The following is a 21177-nucleotide window of genomic DNA, read 5'->3' on the forward strand; positions in this document are numbered from 1 at the left end:
TTTTCGGCTGTTTGCTGACATCTAGTGGAGACTCTGGTTGGCGATTAATTTGGCAGCATTGTACTTACCACGCCTTGTTAGCACCATGTTGGACGCCAGTTTACCACACTGAGCAGGCCCTAATGCTTCATGGCATGGCTTTTCCAGGAAGTTTGTGAAGATTTGCGAATGTTACCATAATTATAGCACGTAGGGGTTTTAGCACTTAGTTAAAAGCATCAACCAAAGGCCGACGGATCTTGAGTAGCTGTGTCAATATCATGTTGTGGAACAGCGTCAACCACAGACCACATGAAACTATACACTGTGTTATCTGGAAGTAACGATTATGTACATTGTGGTTATAAAGGGATTGTCTCGAGTTATACCCAAGAAAGCTGTGATATTTAAATGCCATGAAAAGAAAGGAAGAAAAAAAAACCACCCACAGAAGCCTGAATTGATAGTTACGCAGAGGTCTGGATTGAGTCTCTGTTTACAAGTGTTGAGCATGAAACAAATCATTCACAATATACCATTTCTTTTATTTCACAAATCTAATCCAGCAGTTATAAAATAGAACATGGGCTTTATTTTTAACAAGGAGAACTGTACAACACAATAGCGCAAAAACAAAAGTAACAGATGAGTATGACAATGCAGAGACAAAATCTACTAAACAGGATAAAAATTAAAAATCTGATTTTTTTGTATTCTGCATGGTATCAATGGATAGGGATTGCTTGAGTTATAAACTATGCTTACATTCATATCGAACTTCCTGTGTCACATTATTTTTCAGTAGTAGCCACAGTGCAAACACCTTTTGCTGATTAAAAAAAAAAGTATAATGCAGCAAAAAGTAGTTTTTTTTTCCCCAGACAGTATTATGTGGGAAAAAAAAGAGAAGCAGAAAAATTGAGGGAATGAGGGCGTACCTGATCTCCGGCAAAGACAGAGCAGCCAGAAAAGGGAAAATAATCTGTTACTTCACTTTTCTTTAAAAGGTCACACGACAAGTTGTAAGAACCCCAAGTCCTCTGTCTCTTTCTCTCTCTCTCGCATGTTCCGTCAAAACTAAAACAAGGAATAAATAACATAATTCTTTCAGTGCAAATGAACAGAACATAGTGAATGGAGAAAAAAAAACATGAAATGAAAAACTACTTTTTAGTACCGTTTACTGTCCAATCGTAATATCTAAAATCAATGTAGTGCACAAAAGCATTGGTATAAATTATTCAACTGTACTTAGTCTGCATTACAACAACTTCATCATCATCACTTCACTACAGATTTACCACCTGTCAAGATGTGGAGAGATTAGGAGGATTTTCCTTGAAACAAAACCATCCAACATGGGTGAAAGGTGTTGCCGACACGGGACACGAAACTGAAGATGCAAACAAGGTAGCGTGAGATTTGAGTTTGAGATGGACAACAACAACAAAACTTGTGTGTAGAGGAAGTTACTGTATGATTTTCAGTCAGAGTGTGGCAAAGACGCATGGGGCTCTTTGTGATCAAGCCCCTGTCTGCAGATGTGTTTGGTTGTCATGGTAATCCTGTTTGACCATCACATTAGGCACTTGTCATAGTTGGGCTACGGGAATGCTTTATGGCACTTTTTTTTTTTGCATGCATGGTTGTGTGTGTTTATACACTATGTCTGGGCCAGCTGAAGTTCCTCCAGTCCGTGTTTGCCCAGGTGATACCTGGCCAAGTCTTTCCTGGTCACAAGTCCAACCACCTGCAGATTGCAGAGGACAAGCAGTTCAGGCAATCAGAATCCCAAATATAAATACTGACACAGACACTGCTACCAAGGGCAAAAATAAAAAAGCACATCCAAGAATATGAAAGCGTGCATTCAGCGGAGTACAAACCTCCAAGGCCAAACAATAATGCCAGAGGGCAGTAAATTCCTCCCTCCTAGCTCAGTGGCTGGTGTAAAACTTTAGATGCTTGTAAAAATGATCTCCTATGTTTAAAAAACAAAACAAACAAAAAAAACCTAAACTAAACTAACCACCAAACTCAGTAGTAAATTTGAACTGTTGTTAAATTTGACAGGATCATGTTACATTCCAGTCCCGTAGGTGGCAGTAAAGTGCTTTGCATGTTGTGGACAACTGCTAAAAAAAATGGAATGAGAATTACCGTTGTTGAAATGGATGCTTGTTTTATAAGTGTTTTATACGTAAGACATTGGCACTACTGATATGCTGAGTAAAATAAAGGTGGAAAAATGTCAGAGCCGTATGAGAAAACCTATCTGCACAAAAGATTCAGGAGGTCATTTTCAAAGTAATGTACTCTACTATTGAAACTGTCATGTTTTTTCTTCCGCGTGACTGGCCGGCAACCAGGCCAGGGCGTAGCCTGCATTTTGCCCAAAGTCAGCTGGGTTAGCCTCCAGCTCACGTGGGACTCTAACGAGGGCAAGCAGTTACAGAAAACGGCTGGATGGTTGGATGTTTATTAATCATGATCACCCTCCACAACATTTTGTAAAAACAATAAATAAATAACATGCATGCAAACAAATATCCTTACAGTTTGTGCTTGAAACTAGAAACAATTCTCCATGCTTACCCGGTTTTCGTCATCCACCACAACCAGGTGCCTGAGGCCCAGCGCTCTGACCAGCTTAAACACACGAGGAAGAGATGTTTCCTGCAAACAAACCGTCTCTCTCTGAATCCCACCACGCAGCAGACACCAAAGAGACACGCCACACAGTATGTGCTTATGTGTATTACCTGTGGAACCGTGTAGGGCGTTGGGTTCATGAACTCAGAGAGGTCCATCATACACTCTCGCTCATCTTGGGAGACGTGGATGCTTTGGATAGGGGGGAAGCGCGGGTAGGCGTCCCTGAAGTCCTTCAGCTGGAGCTTCCGCTGGGTCAGCCGCGACCGAGCCAGCTCCACAAACACCTGCGAGCACAGAACGGGGGACTAGTGACGGTCGGTTGCGCGGGACGCTGATGCCTGTGAAAATACGCCCGTCGAATCAACGGGCCACCTCCCCGCCTCCTGCCACTGACCTTGTGCTTGAGGAGAACGATGAGCTGTGAGCGAAGGATGAGTCCACAGAGCTTTGCTGGCTGAACACAAGAGAGACACATATTTCATTGGATTAATTGTGACAAGTGACTGTACTTTTTCGCTTTTGCTGAGTGTGAGGATGAGCAAGGAAATAGCAGCTGGCTCAAATACAGTGGATGCTCGAATATAGAACACAATTCCAGAGACTGTTCGACCTTTGTAATATCGTACATTCAATATACATATATTGAATATGTTTAGTAATTTGATGAGTGCTGGTTTAAATTTCTACTTGACGAGCTTCGTGAAACACATTCAAAGACTAAGGACGCATCAGAAGCCTTCGTACCTCGTCACTGGAATCACCTTGCACCACCACCACAGGGAAACCGTTGTGATTGGTCGACGTGTTGCTCAGGATGTCAACAATAGTTCCCACCTTCTCAACCTTGTTCAAACAGGTGACAGGAGAACTCATCACTTCTCTAAAGGAAATTGACAAAAGTGAGATTAGATCACTTAGCACTGTGAATTTGGTATGGTTTTCTCCAGTACAGTATGAGGATTTTTACCTTGCTGTTAGCCAGTGTGAGGTGGCAGGAGCTTCCCAATGCAGGAAGGGAATGCTCTGCAGCTTAATGTGGATGTCATACAGACCCTGACAAAAATAGGCAGACTATTTTTTTAATATCTGTGTTCCATAACCTGTTTTGTTTATAAAAACTACAGGTAAGTGTGTTTTTTTTCTTTCTAACAGTATTTATAGAATCAGACACCAAACTGACTTGAAAACTGCACAAATGCAACTAAAAAAAAAAAAAAAAAAAAAAAAAAGCTAATTGATGCAAAGACCGTGCGCACCTCCACAAAGTAGTCTCCTACGATCTTGGCCGTCATCAAGACTAGCATGATGGGAAGGCCATATGTGACGTTTCCCGTGGCCTCCACCATGATGACCGTCAAACTGAGAGTCATCCTCACGATGCCACCTGCACGCACACACACACACACACACGACATTACTCGGTGAAAATTCTTGTGCATTAGACACTACTGTAGATCAAGCGAAACTGGTGAGTGCTGTTGGCCATGAGAAGCTATATTTACTTACCTAGCTGAGCTGCAGCTCCAATCAAGGCATATTTACCAGGATCAGCCCAGATCTAAAGAAACATTACTGTTATAAAGAGGCAGCTACAACTAATTTGAACTTGGAGAAAAAGGTATGGTTTAACACTTGAGCTATACGAGTGAATATTATCAGCCACAGCAGAACAAGATGTCCTTTCAAGGTGCACACATACTGATCCGGTGGCCGAGATGGCAGACAGCAGAATTCCGCACAGTCTTCCCCAGGCTGCGCCAATCAGCAGAGATGGGATGAAGACACCAGCGGACACAGTGAGGCCATACGTCCAACAGGCCAGAAAGAAGTATGTGAGGGTGAACAAGCCCAGCGTCAGAGGATTGTAGGATCCTTTAAGCACAGACAGGAATAGGCAACATTTTTTTTTTTCCTTCACATACTGGTAATATGTATTGGCTTGAAGCACTTTTTAGGGAATATGCCTTCGGAACAGCCATCACAATTACTTACCTGGCTGGTTGTGGAAAAGGCTACGGACACTTCTCTCTGGGGTGTTGAAGAAGGCTGTTGCCATGGAGTTATACTCCCCGTCTGCACAGAACAGCTGCAGGCACGCGCAGAAAATATGAGAAGACAAAAAGGAAGGTAAATCTTTTTCTTAATCTGAGATTCATTCACTCTTAACATACAGTTGCTTTGTCATTTAACGGAATGAATTGCCATTGTTCCCAGGTTAGTTGACAGCTTCTTTTCAGAGTAATATTATTTTTTGAGGATGGAACATTTGATCGGAATTTAACCTAAAGAATACGTATACAGTGTGGTTACTTCCTGAAAGGCTGGCACGAAACAAGACACAATAAAAAAAAAGAAGGAAGTTGACTGCTTGACGCATACACAAAACGTTTTTTTCTTTTAATGTCTTTTAACATGCAGATGAAATTCAATAAATTCTGAAAATTACATTTGCAGTATTAAATGTAAATGTCTGCTCTTGTAACTCATCATCTTGAGGCAAATGAGTGTCTTTTAAATGATTTAACAAAGTACTATGCTACCTACTATGTACTATGTAAATGAAAAAGGAAGTGGTGCTGTATCTGCACGTCAGTTTGTTTCACCGTATGAGGCAAAAGGACCTTTTTTGGATTTCAGAATGATCATCCATCGAATGTTGAATTATGTGCATGCGTTCACCTGCAGAGGGTACTCCTCCGTGTGCTCGGGGCCAAGAGGCTGACAGTCATTGGAGAAGTAAATCATGGTGAATGACACTGTCGCGGTCACCGCGGCGACCAACATAGCCTCCATCACTTGCAGACAAGGCCGATGGACGTACCTGATGCACACGCAAGATCATGCTGTGGTTTAGAGATGAATATTTTGATGCTCGTCTGTCACCGCCGACAAAATATTTATATGACAAACATGTTTTTAAAGCCAGGGTTTCATACTTCGAAAGGACTAAGATTACGAAGCATGACAGTGATATGCAGTGGACATAAAAAGAATACACACCCGCTGTTTAAATGCCAGATTTTTAACATAAAAAAAAACACACCAAAAAAAAACCAAATAACGCATCAGATTTATGGGTCACCCCACATCTGCCACCGTTTAATGCGTCTCTGATTAACCTCAAATCAAGGTCAGCCATAACATATTTCCAACATATATTCGAGTTCGAGCAAAACATTGTCAAGAAAACATATATACATACATTTTTATATGTATTGTGCTTGATGTTAACATTCTATTAGTATAACTCTCATGGCTACAGTTGATGTATTTGCTAATTTTATGCTAAATACCCATGAAGGGTTTCAGTAGAAAAAATAATGACCTAAAAAAAAAAAACTTGTCTGAGATGGGCACATTTTTAGTTGTTCAAATACGCTCATCATCAAAGTTAGAGCTTAAAATAAAAAGAAAAAAAGTTTAGTTTATTTTTAGGAAAAAAAAACCAATTGGCCCTGAATTGGTGGAATGGGCCATATAATATAAATATAAATATAGCATGTATACGCCTTGATGTACATGTCTGTAAGCATAATTCTATATTAATTTGAGACAGTTTGGATGTGCGTTCTTCTTTTCTTAATGTATTGCCGAGGCATCGGATTGGGACTCTGTATCGGCAGATACTTAAAACCAAAGACTCAGAACTCGGGTGCCAAAAAAGTGTCATTGGGGCATCTCTACTAGTGACAAGCGTTTGCAGACTCCCGTCTAACGGGAGTTTGAATGTGATTGGTTAATTCTGAACACAACATGTAGAAAGTATATTTCATTAAAAAGTGTAGGAGCCCCCACGCATCCAGAGTGATCAAACCTGTTCTTACACTGTGACTATTTTTACACTTTAGTTACACAATGCCAGATGATGTGTGTGCAAACAACAAGAGAGTACCCTGCACGGGCACATATTTTTGATTGTTGCTGCCAGACCTAAAACAATAACACATGCGTCATCTGCCCCCTTTGGCGTTGACGAATGCAACACCATTCGAGCGGTTACCTACTGGGATTTGGCTGCCCCTCACCTTATCCTGAAAATGGTCAGCCAGTAGTTGAGAACATTGAACAGTGCTCCTAGAAGTCCACCTGCATGGGAAAACATCACAACGAAATAGTTCAAAAACGTAGAGGCCTGAAAACAAGTTTTGTTCGTACTCCACACTGCAATCAAACTGATTGTTGAGACGATGCATGCAGAAATAATAACATCATTTTACCTAGAGCGCCCATGGCAATGAACAGGGGAATTTCATAGAGGTAATAGGCCACACTCTGAGAAAGGAATACAATTGTTGTCATTTATACAGATTGGTAAAAAACAAAAACAAATCAGTATCAATGTGTTTTGGACATTTAGGTGCTTACGTCATTCTCAAATCGTCCAAAGTTGATGAGACCAGGGTTGGATAGGTCACCTGGGTTGTTGTGGTAGATACTGAGGAAGAAGTTCAGGGTGAAGGTGGAGATCATGGATGCAAAGAACTGCAGATGCAAAGGAAAGAAGTCACACGGGTGAAGATAAAAAGAACAGTGTGGTGTTGTGATTGTTTTAAACTTTACTACTAAAGACACTTGATCTTTATGTGACTTACGATCCTCCATGTGAGCATCTGATTCCAGAATGAAGCACCTTCTTCAAGAGAGAAAAGCACCCCACCTGTTGACCCAAGAAAGACAATCTCAGTCATTTTGACAGATGTGAATTTTGTTGTGATGATATTGGCCTTTTCCACTCAAAGCAAAAGAGTGGTTGTGAAGCTTTTTTTTTTTTTTTTTAAGGGAGTATTTTGGCCACAAAAAGTCAAGTTCAACGACTAACTACAGATGAGTCAGTCCAACTCAATTCACACACTTCTCATATCAGAGCCAGCAGTTGTGCGTACTTAAAACTCCTGCTCGTGTTACACAAATGTCAGCGTTATTTCTTAATGGGCACACGCCTTTCCTTTTGAAACTTCAACCTAGTTCTGGGTGAACTGTGGCTCTACTGGTTCTCACTAAACAGCTCTCAGACCTGCGACTATTGCATATTGCCTAACTCCACTTCGGCAATTTTGTTGAGTTTACCAACTGGTGCTCCAAAAGCAGCCGAGACTCCAGCAGCAGCTCCGGCGGAAACAAAGTCTCGTTTTTCTGTGTCTCGGCGGAAGTATTCAAAGATCTGAAAACGGGCACCACAATATTTTAAAACACGCACTATAATTAAAACTAAACACGTGGCATGGCATTACAACCACACACACGCGTCCACGCCCGACACCAACCTTAAAATCTCTTTTTAAAGAGGTGCTCCTGCCCTGGGAGACTCCTGCAGCTACTACTGCACCCGAGTGGATCATAGGACCTTCCTATAGGATAGTGGGCAAACAAGGACACAGCGCATCATCAAACAGTTAATGGGATTCAAGAAAAAACACAAACACACAACTAAAAGGGACTACTAAGGCAACGTGTCCCAAACTTAATTGCGCCATGGCACATCTTTTTTTAAATTAGAAAAATGTATCGGCATACCACCAAATGTCACAAAAAGTGTTCTCATATTGAAATAATGATCTTGTCACAATTTACTCACAAATTTACAAAGTGTTTAGTTCAACAAAAAGCTACTATTGTAGTGTATGAATGGCTACATTCGCTCACAAACACGATAATTCTACTTTCTATAATCTTAGTGGATGAGAGTGTAACCTCGTGTCTGTATACATCACTGGCATAGAGAAATGAAGGATAATTTTGAACCAATTGAGGGAAATTGTAAAGTGGCAAACACTAGGCCTAGAGGATCTGTTCATGTTTAAATGATTGATATATAAAAATAACGACGATAATTATCGCAATAATGAGTTGTTGAGAGAAACTGTTGAAGCCTACATTTTAACGTATTTGCCTAGTTTTGAAGGATTTTGAATGTTTCTTACCTTTCCGACAGCAAGTCCACCCACGACTGAGCAAATAACACCACACACTTTCACCACCAGAGTCTGACAAAGCACACACAATATGTAATATACAATGTGTTTTTTTTTTTGTTTTTTTCTATTAATCAGATACCCCAAGTACAGGTGTGCATACCTTGAGTCGAACCACTCTAGGAACTTTGACTCCGTTCAGGTAACACTTAATTTGCGGAATACCACTTCCTGCTGCTATAGGCTTAATTAACATGGAGGATGGAAGAAGCAATTAGACGAATGTGATTCCTTCTCTGATTTTAAATCTTACGCTTACCTCAAAAAAGGCAACAATGATAGCTCCCACCATGACAAAGGCGGAGTTTAGGACAGCCCAAAGGATGAGAGAGAGAGACAGTCCGCCTACCTCTGTAAACCTCTCTATATCTGTCAAGGTCAACGGTCAAGGAAATATGCGCTCAAGCTGACAAGTGCCTATCATAATGTTTAACTATCAACTCTTAACCACTGAGTTTATTGAAATGCATCTTGGAGCAAATACCAGGATACTTTCTTTGACAACTTGGTATTTGATTCCAGCCAGCTGCTCCACCACAATGTCAATGAAACAGGCAATGAGGCCTGTCAGAAAGCCGATCAGGCCGCAGATCACCCAGCGACTGATCTCCAAGCAACGAAAACCCTAAAGCAATGAGAAAAGACAATAAATGTAAAGTCACACCCCATTCACCGACAATACCCGCGCACAAGTGCGGTGCAGCTCTTGTATCGGGACATATTTGATTGCGCGTGTGTGTCAAATGACGTGAGTCAAGCGGGGTTTCCACCCCACTCACCAAGTAGCTCATACGCCTCTCTTCCTCCAAAAACAGCTGGTTCTCGAGGTTATCGTAGTCAAGACTCTAAACATACAAAGACATGCAAATGAACTTCGTAATATGCAAATTCAAATCCTATTTTTATTGTTATCATTCATGGGTGACATTCCTATGCCCTGTCATAAAATTTAGACACAAGGCAAATTGACGTTTAACCTTTCCAAAGGGCGATCACATTCAAAAAGTCAATTTTGCAAACACCTGGTTGAGTGCTGCAGGAATTAAAAAAAAATAATACAAAGATTACCTCAAATTTGAGTGACAGCAGCTTCTCATTATGAGGGATTTCTTTGGGACGACCCAGATGGGACTCCTACAAGGGAGTGGGGGGAAAAAAACAGCACTCCATTATATTGCTGTAATTTCCACACTTTCACTCCTTCTTTGTCCTCAAGCGTTTTGTTTTGTCTTCTGTAATGTCTGCTCTAAGCAAACAAACGTTATGGCCACTGTACAATGAAATACTTGCTTTTCCGTTTTTATGAAAAACAGATTATTTCAAGTCACCAAAACGTGACGCATGCATCTGAGGACACAATAGCAGGAATAAAGGAGTAGAAAGTCGTCTCAAACTCCTGCCTGAGAGAAGAATGAAGTTACTCAAGAATCACATGAATCTATTATCTTCACTCTCAAAAGGAAACAACTGCCATGTTCTACTAAACAAAATGATGGTGTCAAGCCTCGGGACAGTCATGTGACCCTCAGAGGGGATCGTGTACGTACATATTTTTAAAAAAATTCAACTTTGACTGAATTTCAATGAACAAGGTATTTGCTTGTTAATTTTTGACTTGACTTCCACTTTAAGGATATTCCAAGTGGCACTTTACCTCATCTGATGTGATCTCCTCTTCTAAATCCACTTTGCTGAGTCTTCCTATTTGAAATACAGCACCTCCCCCAGCCTACAGAGCATATACAAGGAATACATTTGTTAATGACTGGCTTGTCAATATGAATGTCATGACAGCCAATTATGGGGGGGGAAAACATCACCATACCATTACAATGCATGCCTGTTCTTCTGTACTTGTATTTCGGCATTTAATTGTACATTTTTTTATGTTTATTTCACTGCCGTAATTAAGATTAGTCCAAATGACAGAAGTAAGAATTAGAATGGAAAATACTATGTACTGAAATAACAAAGAGTTTAGTGTGCTTCCACCTTTTCCACCTTTAGGGAGGACAAAGAGTGACATGAATAGTTCTAGTGGAAGTAAGCCTCATTTTCCAGTGTTGTTACGTAAATGGAACAGCTGACTACAAGGAACGTAGCAGATGAACAGTGACTATGAGTTTATTGTCAAGAAGTAATTTACCGGAAATGAAAATTCATTGATTTTATAATAATCCTCTGAATTCCTCTGATTGCATAATTTTATGTTGCCAGTAAAACCGGCAAATCACAACAATCTGCAATGCTTTGGTAACACATTTTAACAGAATAAAATTGTGCCAGATTATATTATGGAAGGCAATAACAAATGGAAATATATATATATATATAAACTCTGCAAATTAAGATTTTCATTGATTGTGGGGGGGGGGGTGACTGGAGGGAATGGCTGCAACCACCAGGCACATCCATGCTGTTGGCATAAACCACACATTCAGGAAGAAATTATTTCATCCATATTCTGTAGCACTTGTCCTCACTGGGGTCGCAGGTCAGATGTAATTTATCACAGCTGTCAAACCATGAGGTGACCGGCTCAGCTTGCAAAAGTCACAAGACCAAACTCAGAAAACAGATGAGCCGTGATTGGTCGTTACCTGAGCCCTGAGCAACTGTGATGTCATTTTCAGTCGACAGCAAGTTACAAAATGGCCGCCCCCTGAGATGTATAAAAACGGGTGGATTTTGCTGCTTAATTCATATTCCCCAAATGTAATATTAATCAGAATACCGTGTTTAGACTAGCGGGGCTTCATATAATTTTGTTATTAGAATGTTTTGAGTTGACTTCATCTTCAAAAGCTGCCCTCCTTTATTTATAAACCTAATAAATAAAGCATTTACAGATGGCATTCTATTCTGAATTTAAAAGTTGTACCTTCTGCTAACAAACAAATGAAGGTGTCATGAAAAATGTGACGCCCTTCTGTCCCAGTAAAGCTCGAGTTTGACACGTGTAGACTACACTGTCAACGACATCCTTTCGTTTCATGAACTTTGAGGATAAATAATGGGGGAGGGACAGACTATTCAAAATTAAATTATTTTATTACATTACTCTTCTGTCATCACAACACACATCGTTAGGCAATTAAAGCTTACTCGAGAAAACACGATACACCCGTATGATGAGCAACTGGTTTGCAAATAATTCACGTTGACTACAATGCCATTTCGCTACAAATACACGGTGCTGCATTAATGTAATCTTCATCAGCTGTTAGCTGAGCGTGCTAGCTGTACTGTACGGACCTCTCTGTTGTGTTGACGTTTCTCGGAGCCGTTGATCAGCGGCGTTGCTTCGCCAGCGGCACCGGACTCGTCAGCTCGGCTCGACCACGACACTTTCTTTGTGATATTTGCCATGGCGGGCCCCCGGTACCTCCGACGGTTGCGGTGTTACTTCATGAATTATAATAAACAGCTACATAGAGCCATTTTCCTCTCAGTTCCCCATGATCGTCTTTCCTGTGACTCGTGACGCTTTAGTAATGCTGCATTCGGGGAAAGTGGGAAGTCGGATTTTTCCAAACTCCGACCAGGAAAAGTGCGCTGCAACTGTGTAAAGAAATGCTCCTAACTTATTCGATGAAATGCTTTGAAGATAAAATATTCCTTTATTTATACAGATAAAAGAATTATGAAGAAGGTTCGCTGGAGGTCAAAATGTGACGTGTTGTGATGAACCAGAACAACAAACTATTTATCGGAATCAGATATATTTTTACATTCGCCTGGAAAGCCTGAGGTCGGAACAGGGGCGAGTGGGATAAGTCCAATTTCCCACTTTCATCGAATGCAGCATAACGGACGCGTGCTGGACCAAACATGTCCGTTAGTCGCAATGGATAATGGGTCTTGTAGTTTTTAAACGAACAAGCCAACATGAGGTGATACAGTACTTTTGTCATTGAACATGTATGTGTAACTATAAACTTGACATTTAAAAGCACATTACTTCTAGATTAGGGGAAATAAAACCATTAAAAACACACGTTATGCAGAATTTAATAAGGAATCGTTTTAATGTACAGTACTTAGTTTTAATGTGCCCTCATTTAATTGGACAGACAAGACATGTACCTCCCAAATAAATGAGAATCGTTTTTAAACAATTTACAACAAATCAATTCTTTCTCCGTAGCACTTGCCCTCACTGGTTCACAGGTGATCTGAAACCTTTTCCAGTTGAATTTGTGCAAAAATGGATGTACACTGTCAGCAGACTAGTCATGACAAACTTTCAACACAATAGGCATATTCTGTGACCATCCCAGTCCTTAGCGCTGAATTTCTTTCCAATTCCCCCCCATCTTGATTGTTTTTCAAAGGTAATTTCCCCTTTAATTTGGATTAAGTTGGATTTTCAATGTTCTTTCAGTTGACCTCTTTAATTAATCCCCGTGTGTTCTTAGTGTAGCTCCACAAATATTCTAGTGCTCCCCTTTGAATTTATTCCCTCAAGTTTTAGTGTGTAACCTGTATAATCGAATGGTTATAATACTGTTTTTTGTCTTTTTCTGATCACCTCCTATCAATCTCAACCATCAACCAGACTCTATGTGAGTTATTTTCCATCGCGTGTGTTTGTGACCTGATATGTGTGTATAAATGGATGTGGTAAATGTGATCATGGGAGCTGAGCAACTGTACTTTTTGTCTCCTTCTGACGCAACCAGGGGACTTCTGTTTTTGCTCTCAATTTGAATGGCTTCATTAAGGAATCCCACAATCCTATGCTTCCTTTTCGACTTATAGGTTACTTTTATACACGCAAAGCAGGAGAGAAGTGTTGTTGTTCTGTTCAACAAAAGATACACATCCCCACACTTTCCAAAAACAAACTAAATTGTACATAGATGACTGTTATATGGCTATGTGTAAAAAATAGATAAACAAATGGACGCATCGAACAACAGAAATTATTAATTTATTAATTATATGTAAAAAGAAAAACAACTTAATTTTTAAAAGACTATACATTCACCTATGGTCTAGAAGGCCTTCGCCGAGTCAGAGTTTGACTGGGTAATGGTCACAAGAAATATTCCAGATGGTTGTCATTTCCAAAAGTCCAGTGGTAACGTACTTCCCACTTTCACTTTCATGTTGGCCGCTTCACCAGCAACCAGTGTGTTCATTTCTTCTCAAACTGGACATTCCTGTGCCGGACACATCTCATAGGTTCCTTTTTTGTAAATATGACTGATTTGAAACAAAAATAAAACCCCTTATGTTGGCCATTTGATCATATTTGTGCTCTTTCATGCAACCTAGTGTTATGCGGTCCTCCTGTGCTGACATGGATGAAGAAAGACCACTCCTGAACCCAAGAGAGCCATCATCAGAAGCCACGGTAAGAGATACAAAACTCACCAATACTACAAAAACAACTACTTTTATTGTAGTACATTTGAAGACTTTTGAACTTTAGACACATTTTTATCATTGGCATTATAACTAAGCCACGTTTAATTGGACCTGCTCCATGTTGCTGTAGTGTTTGTGATAGACGTTGGGTGTTGGGTTTGGCATCTGGCCTTCTTAACTTTGGAGGCAGTCCAACCCAACTGAATTGCTAACAGCTGGTATGCTAACATCTAGCATGCTAACAACCTGTGCAAACTCATAATGTTAATTTGGGGACATTTTGGATCTCAATGGACAGGAACGCTAAAACTGCCAACAGCTGTATAACTAACATCAATTTTAATTCATCCATTTCTCTCTATTCCAGTTCAACAAATCCAAACTGTTCCTGGCAGTTTTTGCAGCCGTCTTAGGGAACTTCAGTTTTGGCTATTCCCTGGTCTATCCGTCTCCCGTCCTACCAGTGCTTCAGGGTCTTGATGTGGACCCCCGGCTGAGGATGGACACTCCCCAGGCCGCCTTGTTCGGCTCAGTCTACATGCTAGGCGTGGCCTGCGGCGGGCTCGGGGCCATGCTGCTTAATGACTTGATTGGCAGAAAGCTGAGCATTATGGTGTCAGCCATCCCTTCTGCTATTGGGTCAGATATTAAACAACTGCATTTAAAATGATTGCAGATGCTGCTGCATCGTCTATTATAGCCGATACACACTTAATTCTAGTGTGAAAAGGAAAACCTGCAGGTCACATTCTGTATGGCCTGCTCCATTCTTTAAAATGGCCTATGGGGAATTTACATTTATCAAGAGTCTTGTAGTATTTATTGCGTTATCATTTTTAAAATAATTTAACCTATATGTTTTATTTTTTTATATCCTCATCTACAATGTCCTCATCCCCTGTCCACTTTAAAAATCAAATGTGGCCACCCATGCTCTAGAGAGAACATAGCATTTTATTTTTACGTTAACGACTCAACGCATCATTCACGCAGTTCCCGGTCATATAAATGTGTCACACACATATCTCAGAAACATTCAGTAGTCATGGCACTTGGTGATTTCATTCTTAACGTATGTTTCAGTTACCTGTTGCTGGGAGGGGCTGTGGAATTATGGATGCTCCACTTGGGCCGCTTCCTCACTGGTGTCGCCGGGGGGGTGACAGCGGCGTCCATTCCTGTAGGTCGCCATGGTTGCATTGTCGTCATTTTCCTCCCTTTATGCAAATTTCACATTTGTCCCAAATCTTAGCGCTAGTGCGGTAATTTTGCAATATACAGTATCTATTTTGTGGACACGCACAACTAGTCAAGGTCATTAGACATTTTGACATACAGCAACAGTAAATATGACTGACACTAATATGAGCCTCATGATCACACGCAGTTGTTTACAGTTACAATCAACAAGGTGATCAAAAATAACATTTGAAAATCTGGCAGCTTCACCCTGCCATGCCAAGCAAACACATTATTGTTATCTGATCGCACGTAGTATGTTCTGGTGCATTTCCATCACAGTGAGTTGTACATTTTGTGTGTGTTTTTTTGTTTTGTTTTGTTTCAGGTTTACATTTCAGAGATCTCCCACAAATCACTGAGAGGAGCACTGGGAACCTGCCCTCAGATTACTGCTGTGTTCGGAGCATTGGCACTCTATGCTTTGGGTAAAAGTTTGCACAAAATCCTCTCTAACAAGGAGCCTAACCACTTTATGTGTGTGGCGTATGTACCATTCTGTGTACGATATGATGTACAGGTCTGGTGTTACCCTGGCGGTGGCTTGCAGTGGCGGGAGGCGTACCAGCATTGCTGATGGTAGTTCTGCTAGTCTTCATGCCCTACTCTCCCAGAAGGCTCCTCTCGCTGGGCAGAGAGGAGCAGGCCGAGCGCGCCCTTCACTGGCTGAGGGGAGCTGACTTTGACATACAAAGCGAGCTGGACGCCATCAAGGTGAGAAGTACAGTGACGATGATGAAGTGGGGCAGAAGGTGAGACGCATACAGCAGAGAGTATTTGCATCGAAAAGTAATCGTTTTACAAGAATAAAGTTGGACTGGGTCACAGTGTATGATAGCAATCTCCCGCTAGCGTGCAGGTTTGCCCTCTACGGGCCGTGAGCAGAATGGGAATAAGAGGACAATTGCAATTGCATCAATCGACTTTTAGAAGTCACAACATCTCACTGGGGATACTTGCGTGTGTTCTTCAATGCAGCGCAGCATCCGTCTGCAGAGCCGGGTCACATGGTCCCAGCTGGCCAAGCCTGTCTACTACCGGCCAATCCTCATCTCCGTGGGGATGCGTTTCCTGCAGCAACTGACTGGCATCAGCCCCATTCTTGTCTACTTGGAGCCCATCTTTTCTCAGAGCAATGTGTCGCTGGAGCCCAGGTGTGAAATGCCACCCGACTTGTTCATTCTACGCATGACATATCATTATCTCTAATTAATGACCACTTTTCGCATACTGTAATTAGTCACTACCTGTCCCTGTTCACCGTGTCAGGTATGATGCTGCAATTGTGGGATTGGTCCGCCTTGTTTCTGTCAGCTTGGCAGCAGTTTTGATGGACAAGGCAGGGCGCAAAGCTCTGCTGTACACCTCCAGCTTTCTGATGTTCCTGTCCACGCTGACCCTGACCATGATTTCCCGCACCACACCTTACCAACCACGGCCCGCCCCTCCGAACTTCACCGCAAGTATGGAGCACAACCTCCATTATGACGTCACTTGGCTGGCAAGCAATCAAGCGGCTGCGGGCCCCATTCCACTTATCAGTGTTGTGGTATTTATATTTGGTGAGTGATATGGCTTCAATGTCACAACGACACCCTCAACTGTCCATCACTGCATGTTCATAATACAACTAAGGCCTATCAAATCTTGCACACATTTGGCAAGAGTTCATGAGATGCATGGTTTGTTTTAGTAGAACGTAACGACTGAGAAATTATTAGTCAACCTATGTTTGTTTGTATGTTTGGTGAGGACTTTGCCTGACTAAATTTGCAGTTTTCGGATTTATTAACAGAGCCCCCTTATGTTGAAATTTCACTGGTCATGTTTTTAGTAGGGTATAATGAGCTAGAAATGTTTGAGAAATTCATTTAGACTTTTCCCCTTTGCCAGGTTCAACAACAGACATCCCATCTGGTGATGTTATTTTTTTCAATACAAGGGGGGTCATGTTTTTTTTTGTAGAGCACAATAAATGGTAAAATATTTGAGAAATTTCAGATCAGCCTGATCTGTTTGGTGGTGGGGTTAAGACTATCAAATATTGCAATGTTCAGGCTTGTTAATTAACATATATAGGCCATGTTTGAACGAGCACAATGAGCTGTAAATATTTGAGAAATTTCAAGTCAGTTGGGCTTTTTGATGAGGGGCTAAGGCTTATCTAATTTTGCCCCCTTTCAGGCTTAACTAAAGAGATTCCATGTGGTGAAATTTAATTGGCCTTTTTTTTTTGTTCACAACACAATGAGCAGTAATTTTTAAAGGAATTTCAAGCCAACCTAATTTGTTGGGTGAGGTGTTAAACCCTTTAAAACTGCAATTATCAGGATTATTACATTTAGGCCCTATCAGGTGAAATTTCATGGGCAACGTTTTTTTAGTAGAGCATGCTGACTTTGGAGAATTTTCAAATCAGGCAGACTTTTTGGTGAAGGGCTATGGCCTGTCAAACTTTTCCATAGCAATTTTCAGGCTTAATAACACCACATCTGTCCGGCAAAAATGTTTAACGGTATATTGTGTAAAGCAGGGGTCTTCAATCCTGTTCCCCGAGGGCCGGTGTCCTACCTGTTTTCCATCTGTCCCTGCTGCAACACACACCTGATTCAAATGATCAGGATCGTTATCCAGCTTCTGCAGACCTTTGGTGAATATCTGTAGCAGGGAGAGATAGAAAACAGGCAGGATACCGGCCCTCGAGGAACAGGATTGAAGACTGGTGTAAAGGGTATTTGGCTGGGTTTGAGTGACAAGTCCATCAGATGATCTGTACACACACACAAAGATGTTTTTTTATTTTTAATTCTCACAACTGAAAGACATCTGTGCACAGATGCTTCAGTGCAATGACACAAACCCTTTTTTTGTCTCATAGGATACGCCATGGGGTGGGGGCCAATCACGTGGCTGCTAATGTCAGAGGTGTTACCACTGGCCGTCAGGGGTGTGGCCTCGGGCCTGTGCGTGACTGTGAGCTGGTTGACAGCCTTTGTGCTCACAGATGCCTTCACTCACCTGATAGACAGTTACGGCCTCTACGTGCCGTACTTTTTTTTCACCGTGGTGTGTGTCGTGTGTCTGCTCTTCACCGCCTTGTGCGTCCCGGAGACCCGGGGCCGATCTCTGGAGGAAATTGAGAACTATTTCAGGGCACGCAGATTCACTATTAATCATGAGCATTCCAATGCACATGCTTTATGAGGGCTTCTCATTCACTAAGACTACTGAGACTGTACAATATATGGCTATATACATGACTACTACTTCTGTTACGATACAGCATCTTTTTCTTCTTCTCTTTTTTTTTTTTACATGTTTTCAAGAAATGCACAGAATTTTACAATGTATGGTTTATAATATAGACTGCTAGTGACAAAGAATCAAGAAGTAATAAATATTTGACCATGTATGTTATTCAGTGGCAAGCTAAGGAGGGGTACTAGGGCATGACTGAAAAGAATAATGAATAGAGAATGCAAATGAAGTTTTTTATTGTAAAATATTTGCCTAATGACTTCCATTAGGTTAGTCAATCCTGAGAATAAATATGTTGGCACCTGTCTTTTTGATTTATCGCAGACAGGTCACATGGAGTTATGTGATCACCGGTTTCCGTCAATTCCAATATGTATGTATGTCTGCATGCCGTGTGTGTGTGTGTGTGTGTCTTTGTGATGACATGCTTGTTGAGTGAAATTTTGGCTGTTTTTGACAAGGATGAAACAATATACAGTATACCACTTGTCTTTCATGAAAGCTGAAATGAAAGTTGATGAAAATTAATGTTAAATGTCTTTTATTCTAATAAGATAAGATGACATTTAGGATTTCTGGAGCTGGTTTAAAGTTTCCTTCACATGATTTGTGGTAATTTAAAAGCAAACGGAGACCCTAGTAAAAATAAACACAAAAAAACAACAATAAAAAAAACCATACTGTGTATAGAAGCTTCAGAAACAGATTTTTATGTCAGATGAACAAATTTTCCTCGATGCCCAAAGGCAATGACAGTGCATCTTAACTGCATAAGAATGGCAGTGGAAAAGAATGAATGAAAAAAGGCAAGGCTTGTCAAGCAAGCTCCAGATTTAATTACAAAATTTACATAAAGATGACAGTCACTGTGACAAAGAAGCAGATTTTATTGACGCAAACAGCTATGTTGCTATTTTTACAACAAAACAAAAACAAATGTTCGGCTGTTATTTAGCTTTGCCTTGCGAGCAAAATTGTGAGGTAGACCTACGAGTGCTGTAAGGTGGCAGTGAACTCAAATCACTTCACAACTAAAGCAGTTTGGAAGATAGTGGACAATTCTTCAAAAAAAGGCTTGAAGCTGTTTATTGCCATTCAAGTTTACTGTCAAAGTAAATATAAAACAAAATGACGTACACCTTATGTAATTAAATCAAATACATAGCTTAGCATTTCAGTCCACTAGCTTAATTATAACGCTAACTAGCATCTACTTAATGTTGCTGCTTCAACCCTATGCAGTGGCTTGAGAACAAACGGTACAGCAACATGTAGACAAAGAATGCAACATTACTCAGTGCCATATACTGTATTATTTCTCCTTTTACAATTTGCAGAACAGCTCGGCGTCATTATTTAAATTCCCAAGTGAGTTTGCTAGCTTGCGACCTATTTGGTGGCTATCACCTCACGTAGAACGCCAACAACACAGTGGGATATATTCCGGCCCGACTTTAATATAAAATATAGTGGACAATAACGATCTAGTATTAAGTGGAGGTCAGCTGAACAGTGTACATAAGTGTGTCGTGTATACAATCTTATAAAAAGTGTACTTTCTCTCCACTCAGAGTTTATATACCTGCTGAGGCAGAGTCCATTCCAGCTTCTACTCCACCCACCTTGGTTGTGTTCCTAAATTACTGACCTCTCACCACTGCTGTCAGAGGGACATTTGATTTTTTTTTTTTATTCTGTAAGCAACAACAAAAAAATATTCACCCCCTGTTACAATTTACTCTGTGTGTATATTTATTATTTATTATTAAGCTTTGCAGGAGCTTGATAATGATCCTGATTATTTTAATCAGGTGTGTTAGAGGAGGGAGAAATCTAAAACAGGACGGATATGGGGCAATGTGCCATGAGTCATTATCAAATATGTCAAGGGAAACTATCAATTTTCAGATAATTGCTGTGAAAATTATTATTGATTTGCTACAAATAATGTATCTTTGTTCATCTATTTATGCCGGTGACATATTGTGACAAGCAGGACAATTAAATGGTTATCCATTCGATGGCAGAAGTCAAAATTGAATATCATTATGTTTGTGTAGGAAGTATTTTGGTACAACGGTTGTATTAGATTGTGCTGGTGTAAATTGTGTCAGTTAACAGATGTGGTTTTTTTTTTTTAGTTGTGCATAGTTGTGTCCAGAGTTCTCTTTATTTCACTCTCTATGTCATCTCATCTCACTGTATACACACAAAAACAATCCTTCTGCCACCCCACATTTGGAATCCAGAGGGGGGGGGGGATACATTGCAGATTAACATCAACATATTTGGTGTAAAAAGTTGAAACCACTTCTGGTTAAAGGCACTGCCCTAAGGCACTTCTTGGGGCTGGATGTGAGACTAAATTAAATGTAAGATTGCACCTTATTTTCTTTAAACAAGTTTGTCCGTAATTTACTTCTTTTGATTTAATTTTCTACTTTTGATTCGACCAAGTTTACAGCTCTAATTTGGAATACATGCATGTTAAACACCACTTGTCCCCTTCTAAGTCTACTGTACTGGAATTTTTTGGTTTAGAACTTATCAGACAGTATGACTAGCATAGTTTTCTTGTCATTGAGCCAAAAAAAGAAGGTCAGCCTTCATGTGTATTTCAACACTTGACAATGCAACAGTTGCAGTATACTGTACAGCGTTTGTGAGGATGGCTCTACTGTCAGGAATGTTGTCCGTCAGG

The 21177-nt window shown here is 40.6% G+C and overlaps 2 protein-coding genes across 5 annotated transcripts; one reads left to right on the top strand and one right to left on the bottom strand.

The window, feature by feature from the left end:
- Positions 1-503: 503 nt before the first annotated feature.
- On the bottom strand, positions 504-12162 carry clcn7 (Cl-/H+ antiporter 7). The gene is made up of 25 exons (XM_086056480.1): positions 11862-12162; positions 10261-10335; positions 9675-9740; positions 9386-9451; positions 9099-9231; positions 8866-8975; positions 8710-8790; positions 8556-8618; positions 7899-7982; positions 7702-7795; positions 7227-7291; positions 7000-7116; positions 6852-6906; positions 6660-6720; positions 5314-5455; positions 4627-4720; positions 4334-4506; positions 4141-4192; positions 3891-4018; positions 3602-3687; positions 3379-3514; positions 3029-3088; positions 2742-2918; positions 2575-2655; positions 504-1729 (listed from the first exon to the last, which is right to left on the bottom strand). Exons 1-25 carry the CDS (start codon positions 11973-11975, stop codon positions 1643-1645), a joined length of 2400 nt encoding a protein of 799 aa, XP_085912606.1. The 5' UTR covers positions 11976-12162; the 3' UTR covers positions 504-1642.
- Positions 12163-13068: 906 nt separating this feature from the next.
- Positions 13069-18782, top strand: slc2a6 (solute carrier family 2 member 6). Of its 4 annotated transcripts, XM_086055832.1 has the most exons (10): positions 13069-13171; positions 13735-13793; positions 13887-13965; positions 14347-14618; positions 15063-15159; positions 15547-15646; positions 15739-15932; positions 16197-16372; positions 16488-16780; positions 18097-18782. In XM_086055832.1, the coding sequence occupies exons 3-10, from the start codon at positions 13891-13893 to the stop codon at positions 18420-18422; spliced, it is 1533 nt and encodes a 510-aa protein (XP_085911958.1). In that variant the 5' UTR covers positions 13069-13171; positions 13735-13793; positions 13887-13890; the 3' UTR covers positions 18423-18782. The 4 variants fall into 4 exon arrangements, with proteins under 4 accessions (XP_085911958.1, XP_085911956.1, XP_085911957.1 ...); XM_086055830.1 differs by lacking the exon at positions 13735-13793 and having other exon boundaries at positions 13071-13171; XM_086055831.1 differs by lacking the exon at positions 13069-13171 and having other exon boundaries at positions 13774-13804.
- The last annotated feature ends 2395 nt before the right edge of the window (positions 18783-21177 follow it).

Source organism: Filicampus tigris, chromosome 16, assembly GCF_054856515.1.
Source record: "Filicampus tigris isolate MCC_2025a chromosome 16, RoL_Ftig_1.0, whole genome shotgun sequence".
Lineage (NCBI taxonomy): Eukaryota > Metazoa > Chordata > Actinopteri > Syngnathiformes > Syngnathidae > Filicampus > Filicampus tigris.

Excerpts from the sequence above, each read along its gene's own strand:
- clcn7 (XM_086056480.1), bottom strand. The coding sequence starts at position 11,975 with ATGGCAAATATCACAAAGAAAGTGTCGTGGTCGAGCCGAGCTGACGAG. Across the intron at positions 7,117-7,226 it reads AGATGCTCACATGGAGGATC|TTCTTTGCATCCATGATCTC; the intron begins GTAAGTCACATA and ends TTGCATCTGCAG. Across the intron at positions 3,515-3,601 it reads TCACACTGGCTAACAGCAAG|AGAAGTGATGAGTTCTCCTG; the intron begins GTAAAAATCCTC and ends AATTTCCTTTAG.
- slc2a6 (XM_086055829.1), top strand. The coding sequence starts at position 13,876 with ATGCAACCTAGTGTTATGCGGTCCTCCTGTGCTGACATGGATGAAGAA. Across the intron at positions 15,160-15,546 it reads TGACAGCGGCGTCCATTCCT|GTTTACATTTCAGAGATCTC; the intron begins GTAGGTCGCCAT and ends GTTTTGTTTCAG. Across the intron at positions 16,373-16,487 it reads AATGTGTCGCTGGAGCCCAG|GTATGATGCTGCAATTGTGG; the intron begins GTGTGAAATGCC and ends TCACCGTGTCAG.